This window comes from Loxodonta africana, chromosome 6 (assembly GCF_030014295.1).
Source record: "Loxodonta africana isolate mLoxAfr1 chromosome 6, mLoxAfr1.hap2, whole genome shotgun sequence".
Classification (NCBI taxonomy): Eukaryota; Metazoa; Chordata; class Mammalia; order Proboscidea; family Elephantidae; genus Loxodonta; species Loxodonta africana.
The window spans coordinates 39,652,029-39,671,444 of record NC_087347.1 but is presented as its reverse complement, the minus strand read 5'-3'; the positions used below and the strand labels follow the sequence as shown (position 1 = coordinate 39,671,444).

Sequence of the window (19,416 nt, the reverse complement as noted above, 5' to 3'; positions counted from 1 at the left end):
CTCCATTTTGTAATTTTATGTTGAGGGGATTAGTGGGATTGTAACACCACCCTTTCTCAAGTCACCTTCCTGATCCAAAGTAAAGGGAGCTTCCCCAGGGTGTGGCCTGCACCACCTTTTCTCTCTCAAGAGATAAAAGGAAAGGGAAGCAAGCAGGGAGTTGGGGACCTCATACTACCAAGAAAGCAGCACCAGGAGCAGAGCGCGTCCTTTGGACACGGGGTCCCTATGCCTGAGAAGCTCCTCGACCAGGGAAAGATTGAGGACAAGGACCTTCCTCCAAAGCCTAAAGAGAGAGAAAGGCTTCCCTCCTGGAGCTGGCACCCTGAATTCGTACTTGTAACCTACTAAACTGTGAGAAAATAAATTTCTCTTTGTTAAAGCCATCCGCTGTGGTATTTCTGTTATGGCAGCACTAGATGACTAAGGCAATTACATAACAGAGGTAAAGAAGAATATGTATGGAATGCAGGAGATCCCTTAGGGTATCTCTGAGTACTATCATGCCCTGTGATTAAAGTCAATGGAAAACTACAGCAACCACGTTCCAACATGACTAATGACGGCCTAGGCCCTTTAGGAATGACGGTTTGGGTCACCCCATCAGAAACAAACTATGACCTGTTGAGGGCAAAAAGAATACGGAATGCTTGGTGGAAAAAGGTAGTTCTAAATACCAGTTATGGCTATCTGATCAGTTGCAGAAATGAGGACTGTAATTGTTATCAGTATTTCTGCTTTATATTGTGCACGAAATATTGTTTTCTTCACTTATAAAATACAAGATGTAAACAGGGCTAGCACATTTTTGATTGTACGTGTGTTTGTTGTATCACACACAAGTATGATTTTATCTTTATTCACAGATTATGTATGCTTTAAGGAGATGTGTACAGGTGTCAAGTTGACAGGTGGACTGTGATGGTTAAGACTGTGTATCAACTGGGCTGGGCCATGATTCTCAGTGTTTTGGCAGTTGTGTGATGATGTGGTCACTTCCCTGTTGAGATCTGATATGCGATCACCCCTGTCATGGACTGAATTATGTCCCCCCCCAAAATGTGTGTATCAACTTGGTTAAGCCATGTGTGGTTATCCTCCATTCTGTGATTGTAATTTTATGTTGAGAGGATTAGGGTGGGATTGTACCACCCTTACTTGGGTCACCCCCCTGATCCAAGGTAAAGGGAGTTTCCCTGGGGTGTGGCCTGCACCCCCTTTTATCTCTCAGGAAATAAAAGGAAAGGGAACCAAGCAGAGAGTTGGGGACCTTGTGCCACCAAGAAAGCAGTGCCAGGAGCAGAGTGCATCCTTTGGACCCAGGGTCCCTGCACCTGAGAAGCTCCTTGACCATGGGAAGACTGAAGACAAGGACCTTTTTCCAGAGCCAACAGAGACAGCCTTCCTTTGGAGCTGACACCTTGAATTTGGACTTTTAGCCTACTTTACTGTGAGGAAATAAGTATTTCTTTGTTAAAGCCATCCACTTGTGGTATTTCTGTATGGCAAGACTAGATGACTAAGACAACCCCCATGATGGGATCTGCTGTGAGCAGCCAATTGGTTGAAGGGGAGTTTCCTTGGGCATGTGGCCTGCATTGAGTGTGGGTGGACGTTCTGGCACGACTTGGGTGCTTTTACTCATTCTGGATCCTGCAGTTGCCTCCTGTTCATCTGACTTCTGGTTTTTGGGACTTGAGCTACCAGCTTACCTGTGGTCTTGCCTGCTGATTTGGTATTCATTGATCTTCACAGCCTGTGAGCAACAGCCTTGCTCTCTGGTCTGCCAATCTTGGGTTTGCCGGCCCCATGTGGCTATAGGGATCAGGAAAAACCTCTATCCTGACTGACGGGCTTGGGATGCTGCAGCCTCTGCAAGCACATGAGCCATTTCCTTGATATAAATCTCTCCTTATATATATGTTTACATGCCTTACTGGTTTTTGCTTCTGTACAGAACCCAGCCTAAGACAAAACTCTAGAGAGTCCTATGCCTGTTAATTCTCTTTCTCTTAGGGTTGTAGGTTTTCTTAAGCAGTGCACTTAATTCAGATGAAACAAGGACAATCTGAACGGTTATATGCAACAATATGTGGAGGCAATGACAACTAGGTTAAGACTGTCACCTGGCCAGTGATGTTAAGAAACCAATTTGTAAGACGTAGTCTGATTTCAGACATGTTAAAGGTATGAAAAAAGTGACTGAGAATCTGTGAAATATGACATGGTGGCTGAGTTAATGTATAACGGATTTTCTTTCATTAATTGCAAGGCTGGAACACAGATGGAGGTGGCATTAAAAGAAATTAGAACTTTTTGATTGGCTAAAAAAAATCTAAAAGGGATTATAAGTCAGAGTAGCAGTGGAGGAAAGATGTAGCAAGAAATAAACTATGGTGTCTTAGGCTGGGGTCTCTAGAGAAGCAAAACCAGTAACGCATATAGAGAGAGAGATTTATATCAAGGGAACAGCTCATGTGATTGTAGGGGTTGGAAAGTCCCAAGTCCTTGGATCAGGTTAGAGGCCTTTCCCAATTCGCAGAGCCGCAGAACCTGGTGAACCCAAGATAAGCAAGTTGGACAACAGAACTCCCGCTCACAGGGTGTGACAGTCGAGGAATCCCCAAGGTCAGCAGGCAAGACCTTAAGGTTTCTGAGTCACTTAGCTGCAGGGGCTGGTGAACCCAAGATATGCAGGTCAGGGAGCAGAACTCTTGCTCACAGGGTGTGAAGATCGATGAATCCCAAGTTGGACACGTAAGCTGCTAGCTCAAGTCCCAAGAACCAGAGGTCAGACAAAAAACAGCTGCTGGATCCTAAATAAGCCAACAACTTTTGCAAGGCGAGCAGGAAGGAAGTAGGTGGTGGAAGGCGGAAAGATGAAGGCTGAGGGGGTAGTGAGCTGCCAAAGGCCCCACCCCCACCGGTACCACTTAGCAGATTCCATCATGGGGGTGATCATGCATCAAATTTCAACAGGGAAGTGATCACAACATTATACAACTGCCAAAACATTGAGAATCATGGCCTACCTAAGTTGACAATCTTAACCATCACAAATGGAAACTATGGATGCAAAAGCTATGGACAAGTTTTAAAAAAAGGGACAACATGACAAGCTTATCAAAAGAGTGTAATGATAATTATAGCAACAGCCAAAGAGCAAAGTAGCCCATTCTAAGATTATTTTTTCCGTAAGACAAAAGCTCTCCAACTGAGAGCCCTCTCCATTTTAGGTATAAATCATCTTTTTATCACTGGTTATAATTATACACCCAGTATCGTGGTTTGTTTAGGTTTGTAATCTTCAATCTTTCATTATACTGTTTTTGCTCACCACCACATCCACAGTAGCAAGTACAGTAAATGTGCAGTGTAGCCCTTTGAATGCCTAACCTCCTTAAGCCTCAGTTTTCTGATTTGTTGTGTTCTTGTTGCTGTTAGGTGCTGTCCTGTCAGTTCTGACTCATAGCGACCCTATGCACAACAGAACAAAACATTGCCTGGTCCTGCACCATCCTCACAACCCTTGTTATGCCTGACCCCGTTGTTGCAGCCACTGTGTCAATCCAACTCACTGATGTCCTTCTCCAGGGACAGATCCCTCCTAACATATCCAAAGTATGTGAGATGTAGTCTTACCATCCTTGCTTCTAAGCATTCTGGTTGTACTTCTTCCAAGACTGATTTGTTTCTTCTTTAGGCAGTTCATGGTAAATTCAGTATTCACTGCCAACACAATTTAAAATCATCAATTCTTCAATCTGCCTTATTCATTGTCCAGCTTTCGCATGAGAGGTGATTGAGAACACTATGGCTTGGGTCAGGCACACCTTAGTCTTCAAGGTGACATCTTTGTTTTTCAACACTTTAAAGAGGTCTATTGCAGATTTGCCCAATGCAATGGATCTCTTGATTTCTTGACTGCTGCTTCCACGTGTGTTGACCGTGGATCCAAGTAAAATGAAATCCTTCATAACTTCAGCCTTTTCTCCATTTATCAAGATGTTGTTTACTGGTCCAGTTGTGAGGATTTTGTTTTCTTTATGTTGAGATGTAATCCATATTGAAGGCTGTGGTCTTTGATCTTCATCAGAAAGTGCTTCAAGTCCTCTTCATTTTCAGCAAGCAAAGTTGTGTCGTCTGCATAATGCAGGTTATTAATGCATCTTTCTCCAACCTTGATGCCCCATTCTTCTTCACACTGTCCAGCTTCTCAGATTATTTGCTCAGCATACAGATTGAATAGGTATGGTGAACAGATACAAACCTGATGCACACCTTTCCTGACTTTAAACCACACAGTAAACCCTTGTTCTGTTCGAACGACTATCTCTTCGTCTATGTACAGGTACCTCATGAGCACAATTAAGTATTCTGGAATTCTCATTCTTCTCAATGTTATCCATTATTTGTTATGATCCACAGGGTCCAATGCCTTTGCATAGTCAATAAAACACAGGTAAACATTTTTCTGGTATTTTCTGCTTCTAGCCAGGATCCATCTGACATCAGCAATGATATCCCTGGTTCCAGGTCCTCTTCTGAATCCAGCTTGAATTTCTGACAGTTCCCTGTTGATATACTGCCACAGCCACTTTTGAATGATCTTCAGCAGAATTTTACTTGCGTGTGATATTAACGACATTGTTTGATTATTTCCACAGTTAGATCACCTTTTTTGGAACTAGGCACAAATATGGATCTCTTCCAGTCAGAGGGCCAGACAGCTGTCTTCCAAATTTCTTGGCCTAAGCAAGTGAGCACTTCCAGTGCTGCATCCGTTTGTTAAAACATCTCAATTGATATTCCGTCAATTTTTGGAGCCTTGTTTTTTTGCCAATACCGTCAGTTCAACTTATACTTTTTCCTTCGGTACTATTGGTTCCATATCATATGCTACCTCCTGAAATGATTGATTTCTCAGAACCAAAAAAAACCAAACCCACTGCCATCGAGTTGATTCTGACTCATAGCTAGCCTATAGGACAGAGTACAACTGCCCCACAGAGTTTCCAAGGAGCTCCTGGTGGATTTGAACTGCCGAACTTTTTGGTTAGCAGCCCCAACCCTTAACCACTATCCTACCAAGGCTTCCCTGATTTCTCATAAGAGAATAGCAATAACGTTTATATTACAGAGGTACCCTGAGGATTAATGCAAGAATATTTATAGTAAACGTTAAGCAGAGTGCTTATCACAGAGTAAGTGCTCATTAAACAGTAGCTTTTGGTAGATGCAGCACACAGTGGAAACCACATGAGAACAGTGCACACTACTAGCTCTCTTACCTGTGCCTGCCGCATTTTCTTTTCTACACTTCATGTTGTTTTGAATTAGAATTTCTATTTGGGCCCTTAAATGCTAAAACCTTGGTCTCTATCTCGCATCCTAGCTGTGCTATGGTTGGACCAGGTTTGATATCACCATCTTCTGAGTGGGGCCCTGACTAGGAAAGAGGTATCCCCTTAAGAGATTCCCGGTGGTGGTGGGGCAGCCCCCCCTTGTTTCTGCGTCAGAAGGGGCCCCCATTTTCGCACCTTCCCTGACGTCAAACCTCACTGAGTGCCCTAAGGCCAAGTTCCTGTTGGATGCCCGCATGACCAGGTGGAGATTCATGAGAAGCAGTCACACGCTGCTTCTCCCCCTCTCGCCATACGTGGCCAGCTCTAAAGACGGCAGCGCCCAAAAAGGGCCTGGGGTCTCGCTGCCGCCTCTGAACTGGTATAGGAAGGCGGCGGCCTCACTCCTCCCCTCGTCCCCTACGGTGGCCCAGATGGAATCAGGGCGGTCTCTGAGGAGGTGAGCGCGGAGCTGATACGCAGGCGCGGAGCTGGGGCGGGGCTGAGACGCAGGGCTGGGGGCGGGCTGTGCTTGCCTCGCGCCCGGGGCTCCTTCCTCCCGAGGGACTCAAGAACAGCTCACCTGGCTCCTGCGGAGGCCTCGCAGGTCCTCGGCTTCTCCTCACCCCGAGTCCCGTTCTGCCCCTCCTGAGTGAGCGAGGCCGGCGTCTCCGGGCCGGGATCGAGGTGGCTGGGGCGTGGGAGGAGGTGGGGCACAGACTGCCTTGCGCTATGTCCAGGCCCCTGGGTAGGAGGGGCCCGCGAGGCCTTGGGCGGAGGTCTCCGGCATGTTGGATCGGGGCAGGGGTGGCCTACGGAGGTCGGGTTTAGGTAGGACTGTGTATTCGCAGGGAGTGGTCCAGGCACCTGTGCGGCCGAGGTCCGGAGCCACCTGTCCACATACCCCTTGCTTCGGTACCCTGCGTTCTTTCCAGCTACCCTTAGACATAGGCCCTTACCAGCCTCTGGAGATTAGTTTATTTCGGAATTGTTCGATTTTTGTTTGAATGATCGTTTTACTACCATCCTACGACAGATGCGCGACTGGTCAAATGACCGCGTCATTATTCCTTGCCGCTAGAAGGCCCTTCCAGCTCCTAAAATTACGCGACGCGGTGATTTTAGGTATCGCGCGGAACATACTGGTTCTCAAGAAACGAATGCCCCCCCGGCCCCCCGAAAAAAAATGGAAGTATCTTTCCTTTTTTTCCGACCGTATTATCTGAGGAAAAAACGAAACAAAACGCAAGAAAGCCTATAGCAATCACATCCTCAAAAGGAAATCACTATAAACAGTTCGGGGTATATCTCCCGTTCCTTAAAGAATGCATAGACGTTTACGTGTGTTTCTTGAATGGGGTATTTATGTAACTTGCTTTTTTCGCTTAATACATGCAGAGCTTTTTTTGTATCACTGTATAAAGATCTTTCTCACTGACAAAACGCTGGTGCCGCCTCAGATTGCACTGACCCAGAGCCTGGAAGGCAAGAATTTTCATGTCCATGTACCTGGGTTAAGAAACTTGTTACACGGTGGCCAGTATATTGAATAGAAATAAGCTGAAAATTCAGGGTAACAACGAGCTTCTATAAAATATTGTTTGCTCAATTTGATAATTTTTTTTCAACGCATTAGTGAATTGTAAAATCAGTGGGTTGTGACTAGCATTTTAAAACAATGAAATAAGAGTATGGAAAAAACCAAAATGCACTGTGTCGTGACAGTATTGTTTTGTGAAGCCTTTTTTTTTTTTTTTTACCTTTGTGTGTGTGTGCGCGCGGGCGTGCTGGATTGCAGTATAAAACGTATCCCTGTGTTGTGCTAAATTGAAACTCACTAATCCGAGGTATTGTTGGCACACACCTCAGGATAGGAGCAGTGATGCAACTAAGATAAACATTGGTTTTACTGCTTTTTTGGAATATGTGGCTGTTTCTTATAGCAAATTAGATATCTAATTGTTTTTGCCTAATATTAAAACAATTAGTATTCCTGAAAATATAGAAAAGCAGCATTTCATTCAAGTTAAGAGGTTTAGGAGCATAAGCTGCTGATATTTATTTAGGGTGAAATTCCAGCTATTGCTTATTGTGTGTGATCTGGGCCAGTGCCTTTTCTTCCTAAATCTCAGTTTCCTGATTTGTGATGGGTGGCACAACTGATTAAGCACTTGACTACTAGCCGAGACGTTGAGGTTCTCACCGGGAAGACAGGCCTGGTGATCAGCTTCCAGAGGGTCACAGTCTTGAAAATCCTTTGGGGCACAGTTGTACTCTGCACACATGGGGTAGCCATGAGTTGGAATGTACGCGCCAGCAACAAACAACAACAACATAGCACCTACCTCATAAGACCGTTAGATTTCTAGATGAAATAACGCGTGTGAAGCTGTTGACATGGCACCTGACTCAGATTTGAAGTGTTAGCTAAGGAGCTCTGATGGTGCAATGGTTAAGCGTTCTGCTGCTAACCAAGAGGTCCAAGATTTGAACCCACCAGCAGCTGTGTGGGAGACCTGGGATCTGCACCCCTAAAGATTGATGTTTTGTTGTGTGTGCCATCTAGTGAATTCTGCCTCAGCAACACTATAGGACAGAGTAGAAATGCCGCGTAGGGTTTCCTAGGCTCTCATCTCTACCAGAGCAGATCACCAAGTCTTTTCCCCTGTGCAGCAGCTGGTGGGTACCAACTGCCAATCTTTTGGTTAACAGCTGAGTGCTTAAGGGATCCTTCCATTAGCAGCCCAGAGCTTAGCCACTTCGCCACCAGGGCTCCTTTCCCATAAAGATTGCGTGACACTCTAGGACAAAGTAGAACTGCTATGGTTTCCTAGGTGGTCATCTTTACAGGAGCAGATGGCAAGGTCTCCCCACCACACCCGACCATAGCAGTTGGTGGGTTCAAACCACTAACTTTTTGGTTAACAGCCCAGTACTTAACCATTTCACCACCAGGGCTCCATTCCCCATAAAGGTGGTTTTTGTTTTGCACTGTTGAGTCCATTCTGACTTATAGCAAGCCTGTGGGACAGAGTAGACCTGCCCCTTAAGGTTTTCTAGGCTGTCATCTTTATGGGAGGAGATCACCAAGTCTTACCCCCAACACCCCCCGCCAAGTTCAAACCACTCACCTTTTGGTTAAAAGCCTAGTGGTTAATCATTGTTCCACCAGAGCACCCTCTATAAAGATTAAAAAAAAAAAAAAAAAAAAAGCCCCCTGCCATCCTACAGCAGCTCGCAGGTTCAAACCATTGACCTTTTAGTTAACAACCAAGCATTTTAACCTCTGTGCCACAAGGGCTCCTCTCAAAGACTATAGCCTAGAAAACCTTATGGGGCGGTTCCAGTCTGTCATATAGAATCACTATGAGTCAGAATTGACTGGAGGCAGGACACAACAACAATCAGTTGACCACATGCCCTTCTGTTGTCTTGTCTTATTTTCTGTTTAAGTTGGGCCCCTCTGGTCAGGTAATTGAAAAATGTTTTGCATGGGGATGTTGGATTTTGTTGGCTCTTATTTTGATGTCACAGTCAACTTGAAAAACACACACAGCTCTGAACTCATTTTGTCAGTGTTTTCACTGGTGTTTACCTCTGCAGCAGGTACACATCTCAGGTGTGCAAGTAATACTCCATAAAACAGAAAAAACACAATTTCTGTTGAATTGGTTGTGCGGAAGTCAGACAGTTCAGAGATCTCTGTTCACTGCCCCAAGTTGGTTTATGCAATTGTAAATGTTACATAAACCAGTGAAGTTGTAGTTTGAATATGGTTTTTTTTTTTTTTAAATAGCATTGCTATTTTTATGAAAAATAAGTGTTTTGGAAAAAAATCTTAAAAATCAGTAATAATGCTCTCAGTTTTGAAAATGCTTTTAAGTACTTGTTTTGCTTCAGAGACACCAATATGGAAACTTGCCGAGGATACGTTATGAATGTGGTTTATGAACAAAACTGATCTGGAACTCTAGCAGACCTACCTACAAAAAGCCCCAACAAAACCAAACCATCAAACCCAACTTGACCTTAAGTCAAACATTCACATACATTTATATGTTTAAGTTAAAATACTAAAATTATGTGTATAAAAAGAGAAAAACCATTGCCATTGAGTCATTTCCAACTCATGGTGACGATATAGGACACAGTAGAACTGCCCCATAGAGTTTCCAAGGAACACCTGGTAGATTCAAACTGCCGACCTTTTGGTTAGCAACCGTAGCTCTTAACCACTACACCACCAGGGTTTCTGTTACGTGTATGGGTATTTTTTAAATTATCCTATTTCCTGACTCTAAAAAGTTAACTTACCAACCTTTGGTTCTTGTCAGGTAGGAGAGCTTCTATCTTTCACTGATAAAATGCAATATGATGCAATCATTAAACATGCTGTTTGGAATTATATATAATGACATATATTGGTGCTCATCATATGTGATTAAGTGAAAAAAGCAGCTTATAGAATAGAAAATACAGTACCATTCCATTTTTGTAAAAATATGTTTAGAACAAAGAAGAATATATAACAGATATTTACAGTGGGTAGTAGGATTATAGCAGATTTCATACTATTTTTCTTTATCTGTATTTTTATAATTGTACTATACAAGCATGTTTTACTTCCATAATAAAAGCCATTTTTAAAAGAAAAAGAGTATGTGTTTTCCTAATTTACAAACATAAATGAAATTTTAAGTTTTTCTTGACTCTTTGAATTTGTATGTTTTGGGTATTATCTAAATTCTAGGTATTGGTGTTCTGTAATCTAGAAATCGTAGTATCCTAGGAGATGGTACTGAGTAGTTCAACAACTATGATCTTTACTCTTGAAGAGCTTCTTTGAGAAGAAAAGAACCTTATTTCAGAATTTTCTTCAAGCATTCTTTGAGAATATCTCTTTGCAAAAAAAATTCCACACTGCCTAAAATTATGGTCTAAATTATTTAGCCTTCTTTTAAATCTTACCATGTCAAAACTCGACCTACTCTGTGTTTTTTCTCCTTAAATTCTCAAATGAAACCTTAGATACAGTTGAACTTGTCAGATTGCTATCTCCAAATTACCTCGCCTTTTCTTTTTTTTTGTATCTTTGTACCATTGCTTGTTTGTTACTTGTAATACCTCTTCCTGGTCTTTTTGTAATCAAATCCTACCCGTCTTCCAGTTAAAAAACCATATCCACTGTGACATCCCTGGCAATCCCAGCTAAAACTAAACTTTGCAATTGAACCCATTAGCGTATATTTGTACTTAGATGTTTCTCAAACACCACCTGGTACTGTAACTTGCATTAATTTCCCAATCACATTTTAAACTTAAAAAAATTGTCTTATAGTTCTCTGTATCCATTAAAGCTCCAAGCATGGAACTCTGCACAGGATAGGTGTGTAATAGGTATCCCTTGATTTTACGGTGGTATCACTGGCTGTTTTGAATCCAAGTGCTCGAATTTTTTGTTAACGAATGATCCTGGATAAGGGTCAACATTTTGCTCACAATAATGTGGAGGGGTAAAAAATTAATATTTCAGTTATTCAGTGGACAAAAATGTCCATTGATACAAAGAATTGACAATATTTTTCACAAAAACTAACGTGGTAGCTAAGAGTTGGGTGGTTAGTCTAGGATCCAAACTTAATTTCATATATGTATGTCTTTTAAAAGCTTTTCATGATGCTTATTTTGTGGTTGATAGCATTTTTGCTTCTTGACCTTACCAGAGGCACAGTTGCTGCTTATATTGTTTTATAGCTACAGATTTGAAGTGTTTGATGGTGGGTTAGATGGGCCATCCGTCTATTTGCTCCAGAGTATTTTAGGAGGTCATGTGGGATTCAGCGTCAAAGCATGTAAAGTTGTTTGTGTTCAAAAGTTAATACTTTTTCTATTATTGGAAACATCACATCACTTTTCTAACAAATACGACATGGGGTACTTATTCAGCGAATGGTAGATGTTTATGGGGGGGCTTATCTTCTTTTTAAATTGTTTATTTTAATTTACAGAAGTTTCCCAGGACTAATCTCGCTGATGAAATACCTACCTTTTTCTGCAGAAGGTAAATTACTTAAAAAAATATCAGTTACCAGTAGAATTCGGAGTTTGCTTAAGAAGACCCACTTAGCCATGCAAAATAATATAATCTTAAAGACTTAAAATATTATTCCTTTAATAAGAATTTTATTAAAATAGATAAAAATGATGGCATATTATTGCATCAACCCATATCAGAATCACCTTGTAGTATTTTAAATAAAGATAGTATTTACGTGCCTGCCCTCCTCTCAAGGGATTTTGATTCAGTAAGTTTCAGGTGGGATTCTAGCATGTAAATTTTTAAAAATGCCAACAGGTGCTTCTGATTCATTGCCGCTTACTGTCATTATGGATTTATATGTCACTAGAGGTTATGGAAATGACAGGTGAAAATGCCATGGGAGTTAAAGGCCATAAAAGTTAAAGATTAAAAAAAAATTTAAGGTATTTAAGTGTGTGTGTTTTGTGGTGATAGACGCGTACTTGATTTTGCCTTTGATTCAATGAATGTTTTAATTACATTTGCAATAAAGCACTAAAATGTCATTTTATGATTTTCAAAGTTGAGGTTTAAGCTCTAGGGTTCTCGTAGCCTGCAAATAGTCATACGTACAAATATAACTTAAAGCTGTTTCATTTTGTTGCTTCATTTTAATATATGAAATAAATTAATGGGAAAAGAAGACACATTTTAAGTAAATAATTTATTATGTGTTCTTTATTTTAGAGGCTGGTTTTAGTGATTTATTTTCCTTGTAAATGTGAGAAATCAGAATCAAAGTTTCCTCAAAAAGTAAAAGGTAAGTGAATGTTATGCTAGCATTTTGGCTTAAAGAGGCTTTTCTGTTCTCATGTTATTGGTTTTAATGCTGTGATTTCGTTTTTTTGGTCAGTGGGTTTAATTAACAATTATGCTCTTCAGTTGCAGAATAATAATCTTATACAGGAAAACGCAGGAATGCTCCACACTATAGAATCTTTGTTACATATTTTCCAGCAGACAAGAATTCACCACTGGTGGTGGGGGGAAATTCCCTGCTTACCTGGTTTATATAATTGTCAGAAGAGAAATGTCTGTGTTTCAGAATTTAAATTAGCTATTATCGCAATCATTAGCAACTTTGTTGGATACATTGTTTCAAAATCTGCCTCTTTGTAAACTAAGCAGAAACTGCCATGACACGGTCAGAGGTTATATGTGACATTGCTGAATGAAATAATTTGAGTCGGCATTGACTTGATGACAGTGGTTTGGTATAGAAATATGATGGAAAAATGAATGAGCCCCGTTATAGTAAATATATTACAATAATACCTTAGAAATTATAATTTGCCTTTAAAAATTGAGTACTGTATTCTTCAATACTGAATCAGTTCCTAATAATTCTAATAAGTTTAGAGAATTGATTAAAAATTTAATCATCTAGGCTTTAAATGTTGGCAACAAAGTACTCTTTCAAATGATGCTTACCTCTTATCTCTCTCTACTGCAGGCTCACTGATTTGATAGCTCATGACAGCCTTGTCTTGTATTTTATACTGAAGTATTAGTAATAGGATTGGGTAGTGCTCATGAATGAATTTCTGTCTCTTATATTATCATAGTTATTTTCCTCATGGTAGTAAGGAATTATTGTGATTTTGGCATTTTTCTTTTTTTCAGTTTGAGTATTCAAGGATATAACCACTTGACTTTGGTTATTTAATATGCAGAGTGGACAAGGATATTGCAGCTATTGCCGCGTGCTCTATAATAACCTGGAACAGGTGAGAGATTGCTATTAATATGGTAGTGCCTCTCAGGACTTAGCTATGATTTTCTCCTCTTTTATAATCTATTAAATTCATTTATGCATTCATTGAACAGATCATATTGAGAATCTACTAGTGGCCAGATCTTGTTTAAGACCCTAGGGGATACAACTGTAATGAAACCAAGTCCCTTTTTTTCAGAGGGTGAACATTCCAGTGGAGTAAGACAGAAATAATCACATACATTTAGTATATAATATGTCAGATTGTAATAAGTGCTGTGAAGAAAATAAAATTGGGAACAACAACAACAAAACAAGCCCCATTGCTGTTGAGTTGATTATCTGACTCATAGCGACCCTATAGGACAGAATAGAACTGCCCCATAGGGTTTCCAAGGAACAGCTGGTGGATTCGACAGACAACCTCTTGTTAGCAGCCATCCTCTTAACCATTGCACCACCAGGGCTCCAAAATAGGTAAGGGAGTCCTATTTTAGGTAGGGTGGCCAGGTAAGGCCTCTTTAAGGAAGTGGCATTTGAGATTTGAATAAAGTATGAGGGCCATCATTGCAGATATCTGGGGAAGAGTTTCTAGGTAGAGCACAGATACCCTGAGGCAGAAGGGCCATTGGCATGCTACCTGAAAGTCAGGAGGCCAGTGTAGCGGCTGTGGAGTTGGGACATGGGTGTTAAGTAGTAAGGGAAGAATTCAGAGAAGTAGACTATGTAAAACATTGTGGATTAAGGTAAGGACTTTAAATTTTATTCCAAGTGATATGGGAAGCCATTTGAGATTTTTGAGAAGTAAATTTATCCAACTTATATTTTAAAAGCACCATCCGACAGGCGAAAGGTTGTATGAAGAAACTTTTTAATTAATTTTTTATTGATATATAGTTCATATCATAAACTTCACCCTTTAAAAGTGTATAATTCCGCGATTTTTAGTATATTCACAAAATGGTGCAGCCATCACCACTGATTCCAGAATATTTTAATATCCCAAGAAGAAACCCCAGTTCCATTAGCAGTCACTCCACATTCTTTCTGCCCTCAGCCCCTGGCAACTACTAATCTACTTTCTGTCTTTATGGATTTGCCTGTTCTGGACTTTCATGTAAATGGAATCATATACTACTTGACCTTTTTTGTCAGACTTCTTTAACTTGTCTTAGTGTTTTCAAGCTTCATTCATGTCGTAGCGTTCCTTTTTATGGCTTAATACTACTGTAGTTTTGTGGATGTACCACATTTTGTTTATCCATTCAAAAACTCACAGACATCAGGCTTGTTTCCACTTTTTGGCTATTCTGAGTGATGTTCCTAAGAACATTCATGTACAAGTTTTTGTATGAGCATATGTTTTCAGTTCTCTTGGTTATAGAACTAGGAATGGAATTGCTGGGTCATATGGTAACTATGTTTAACTTTTTTTTGAGAAATGGCCAGATTGTTTTCCAAGGTGGCTGTACCATTTTATATTCCCACCAGCAATGTGGGTATGAGGTTCCAATTTCTCCGCATCCTTGCAAACACTTGTTAACTGCCTTTTTGATTATAGCTGTTCTGGTAGGTATGAAGTAGTGTCGTTGTGTTTTTGATTTGCATATCCCTAATGACATTATTTGTTTTAATGACACTGAGTATCTTTTCATCTGCTTACTGTCCATTTGTATGTCATCTTTGGAGAAATGCCTATTCAACTTCTTTGTGCATTTTTAAATTGGATTGTCTTTTTATTGCCGAGTCATAAGGGTTCTTCATGTATTCTTGATACTATACCCTTATGAGATATATGATTTGCTAATATTTTCTTCCATTCCATGGTAGTTTCCTTTGCAGCATAAAAGTTTTTCATTTTATGTATTCCAATTTAAATATTTTTTTCTGTTGTTGTTTGTGCTTCTGGTTTCATATTTAAGAAACCACTGCCTAATCCAAGGTCACAAACGTTTATGCCTATGTTTTCTTCTAAGAGTTTTATACTTTTAGTTCTTTGATCCATTTTAATTTTTGTATATGGCGTCAGATAGGAGCCCAACTTCATTCTTCTGCTTGTGGCTATCCAATTGTCCCAGGAGCATTTGTTGAAAAGACTATTTGTTCCATATTGAGTTGTCTTGACATCCTTGTTGAAATACAATTTACCATAAATGTAAAGGTTTATTTTTGAACTCTCAATTCTGTTTCATTGTCCAACATATATATATCTATTCTATGCCAGTACCATACTGCCTTGTTTACCGTAGCTTTATAATAAGTTTTGATATCAAGAATATTGAGTCGTCTAACTTTGTTCTTTTTCAATGTTGTTTTGGCTATTCTGGGTCCCTTGCATTTCCATATAAATTTTAGGATCAAATTGTTAATTTTTGTAAAGGCAGCTGGAATTTCGGTAGGGATTGCATTCAATCTGTTGATCAATTTAGGGAGTATTGCTGTTTTAACAATAGTTAAGTCTTCTAATCCATGAATAGAGAATGTCATTTCATTTATTTAGATCTTTAATTTTTTCATCTATGTGTATCGTTTTCAGTGTACATATCTTGCACTTCTTTTGTTAAATTTATTCTTAAATATTTTTTCTGATGCTTTTGTAAATAGAATTATTTTAATTTTATTTTTGTATTGAACATTGCTAGCATATAGAACTACCACTGATTTTTGTGTACTGATCTGCAGTCTTGCTGAGCTCATTTATTAGCTCTAACTTAGCTCTGATTATTAGCTCTGGTAGTTTGTGTGTGTGTGTACTCCATAGGATTTTCTATATGCTAGATCATGTCATCTGCAAATAGAAAAAGTTTTACTTCTTTCTTTCCAATCTATATGCCTTTCATCTTATTTATTTTATTGTGCTTTAGGTAAAAGCTTACAGAGCAAATTAGTTTCTTATTAAACAATTAATACACAATTTTTTTTGTGTGACATTGGTTGCCAGCCCTGTGATGTGTGAACATATTCCCCTTCTCAACCTCGGGTTCCCCATTTCCATTTGCCCAGTGTTCCTGTTCCCGCCTGCCTTTTTATCTTTGCATTTGGGCTGGTGTGCCCATTTAGCCTCATGCACATTGTTGGACTATGTGTGTTACTGTTTTGTAGGGCGTGTCTAATCTTTGGCTGAAGGGTGAACATCAATACTGAGTTTAAAAGGGTGTCCAGGGGCCATACTCTGAGGGTTTCTCCAGTCTCAGACCAATAGGTCTGGTCTTCCATGCATTTGAATTTTGTTCTACATTTTTCTCCCACTCTGTCTGGGACCCTCTATTGTGATTCTTGTCAGAACAGTTGTTGGTGGTAGCTGGGCACCATCTAGTTGCTCTGGACTCTGTCTGGTGGAGTCTGTGGTAATTGTGGTCCATTAGTCCTTTGGACTAATGGATGCCTTTTACATCTTTTTCTTGCCTAATTACTCTGGCTAGAACCTCCGGTACAATCTTGAATAGCAGTGGCAAGTGCGGACATTCTTGTCTTATTCCTGATCCTAGGGGAAGCTTTCAGTCTTTCCGTTAAGTATGTCATCTGTGAGTTTTTCATAGATGCCCTTCATCAGGTTGAAGAAGTTCCCTTCTATTCCTACTTTGTTGAATCATGAAAGGGTGTTGGATTTACTCAAGTGCTTTTCTACATCTAGTAGACAATTGTGTATTTTTCCCTTTATTCTCATTACTAGTATATTACATTAGTTGCTTTTCCCAAATGATAAGCCAGTCTTGCATTCCTGGGATAAATCCCCTTGGTCATGGTGTATAATCCTTCTTATATGTTGGATTCAGTTTGCTAGTATTTTGTTAAGAATTTTTACATCTGTATTCATAAAGGATATTGGTGTATGGCTTTATATTCTTGTGATATCATTGTTTGGATGTTGGCCTCATAGAATGAGTTGGATAGTGTTTTCTTTAATTTTTTGTGTGAAGGATTATGTATAGAGATTTTGAAAGAAGTATTCACGTTCATAGTAGCTGCAGTTTTATGACCAGGACTGTTAATTTACAAGGATCTTGAGTTTTTCTCCTGGGTTTAAACTATGGAATTGTATCATAGGTGAAGTATTAATGTAATGAAGTTCTGGTTCTGTTACTGCTAAACTTCTACATCTGAGATGCTATCTCAGACAAGCTCATAATATGTAAAAATTCGGTGTTGTGTCATTTGTTTTCTGTAATTACCTACTAGTAATAACTTAAAAATAAATACTAAGGAAAATATTGTGATTTCCATCCCTCTTTCCTCTTTAAAAGAAATAATTTTTAATGTTAATCATAAATATGAGGAGGCAGATAATAAATCTCAAGACTTTAATATTTCTCCATGATTGTAAATGATATCATCAGTTGACTGGAAGATTATTTGTTGAACCTTTGATAATGATAAACTGTGTTAATTCATTAACTATGAGCTCTGTCCAACAAGCATTTAGTGTAATATTTTCCCCCCTAAGGTTTAAAATAATAACTTTTATACATTTGGATGCACCAGCACTAAACTGACATTTAAAAAGACTAGACTTATACTGACAGACAAGGTAATTTGTACCAACTGCGTAGGCTGGAACGTGTATATATATGTTCAAAGAACTCGGAGAGCTACTGAGGCAATTAAGTATGGAGCCCAGATCTGGCTGAGTAGTCAAAAGAAACAATGGAAGCCAACAGAAAGAAAAATAACTTCCAACCTAGAATTCTATACTCAATATCTGTTTTAAAAATCAAGGTAAAATAAACACAACATTTTCAGACAATAATGATCCTCTCTAAAGGAAATACTTAAAAGAGTTCTTTAGGCATAAATGAATAATTTCTTTTATAAGGATCATCACAAAGCTGGTTCCTATGAGGCGGAGGTTAAAGATGTCCCAAATATCTAAAATTCCCAAGCTTTTGTACCACTCTATCATCTCTAACATCAACTACTCCCTCTCTCCATACTCTCTCTCCTGTCTTTGGGTTCCCTAATTCACTGCAGAGTCTCACAGAACTCATAAACTGTATGAAGGAAATGGCTCACGTGGTTGTGGAGGCTGGCAAGTCCCAAATTCATGGGTCAGGCATAAGCTTCTCCCTGGCCCTCAGCTTTCTCACTTTGTGGGCCACAAAGCCTACTGCGTGGTCTCTCTGTCCAGTGTCTCCTTCCGTGGTGGTGGCGGGCTCTCCCCTCTACTCTGGAATTAGCTCTCTTTTAAGACAAAACTGACCAGTTCCCTTGGTGGGCCACAATTGTTTGCACATCCCCGCCTAATCACCTGAGTGGGGGTTACAATACTATGGCAAGGAAGTACGTGCTAAGTAATTCGTCACACTGCAGGCCACCTCCTGGCTTTTCTAGTCATGGTCCTTTCATATTTGGAGGATAACATCCCCCTCTCAATCATTTTACTAGTCCAAAACAGTCCTTAACAATTAGCCCTTCAACAGGCCAAAGAGTTCAAAGGGTAAGTTTACTCAGGTACCAGCCATTCAGGCCTGCTGTGGGTTTCCATCAGATCTGGTCAGGTTTTCAAAAGTCATCTCGTCTTCCTCCTTTCTGGCCTCTGACAAAATTCCACTGAGAGATTATTCCCTTGCTCTGAGTCTCGAAGTATCAGCATAATGTTAGGCTTCTCTTGCTGCATAACCTATTTATTCATTCCTTTACCTTCAGCTATTATTCCTCCTTCCCTCCATTTGTCATTTATTTTTACCCAAACTGCTGTGCTAGTTCAGCTTGCTCGTAGCAAGACCAGTCTGGTAAGTGTTTCCCCCTCAGCCCACTTCCATAGGTACAACACTAGTGGCAACATTACGTGAGTTACCCACTTAGAAGGGGCTCCCTTGATTACCATATCTACCGTGACCTATGTAATGGGCATACTCATTGGATGAATATCATGATCAACATAAAGCCATGACAGCATGGCTTGCATAAGCAGCGCATCAGCTGTGGCCTCTGAAGTGTTCCATTGGGTATTTAGGGGGAGGGGAGAGGCAGTTTCCCTTCTCAGGGTAAACAGATCTCACCACAGATTTTATCCAGTCTGTCAGACTGGCTGTCGCCTCTGGGTTAACCTGCTGTGTAAATGGATCTTGTATCATCATTCGTGACCATTGCATAGTGAGTTGTGGGTCTTGCCTCAACACAAATATCCTCTTCCATGCTACAGCATTCAAAACTAAGGACGTTGCCCCTAAATTAGTCACTCTCAAAATCCAGTTTAGCAACCATTCCTCAGGAAGCTGACGATACCGATCTACAAAGTGAAGCAACTCCTTACCCTGTACCCCCTGGTTTCTACAGTTTCT

The 19,416-nt window shown here is 40.1% G+C and overlaps 1 protein-coding gene across 3 annotated transcripts in view; it reads left to right on the top strand.

The window, feature by feature from the left end:
• The first annotated feature begins 5,867 nt into the window (after window positions 1-5,867).
• ZDBF2 (zinc finger DBF-type containing 2) overlaps window positions 5,868-19,416 on the top strand; it is a 39,385-nt gene continuing 25,836 nt past the window's right edge. The window contains exons 1-4 of one of the 3 annotated variants that reach the window (XM_023542073.2): window positions 5,868-5,994; window positions 11,351-11,403; window positions 12,109-12,181; window positions 13,045-13,148. In XM_023542073.2, coding sequence (XP_023397841.1) covers window positions 13,089-13,148 — 60 coding nt within the window. In that variant the 5' untranslated portion in view covers window positions 5,868-5,994; window positions 11,351-11,403; window positions 12,109-12,181; window positions 13,045-13,088. Of the gene's footprint in view, window positions 6,030-6,052; window positions 11,404-12,108; window positions 12,182-13,044; window positions 13,149-19,416 lie in introns of those variants that run through there. The other 2 variants (XM_010586373.3, XM_064286767.1) reach the window with 2 other exon arrangements.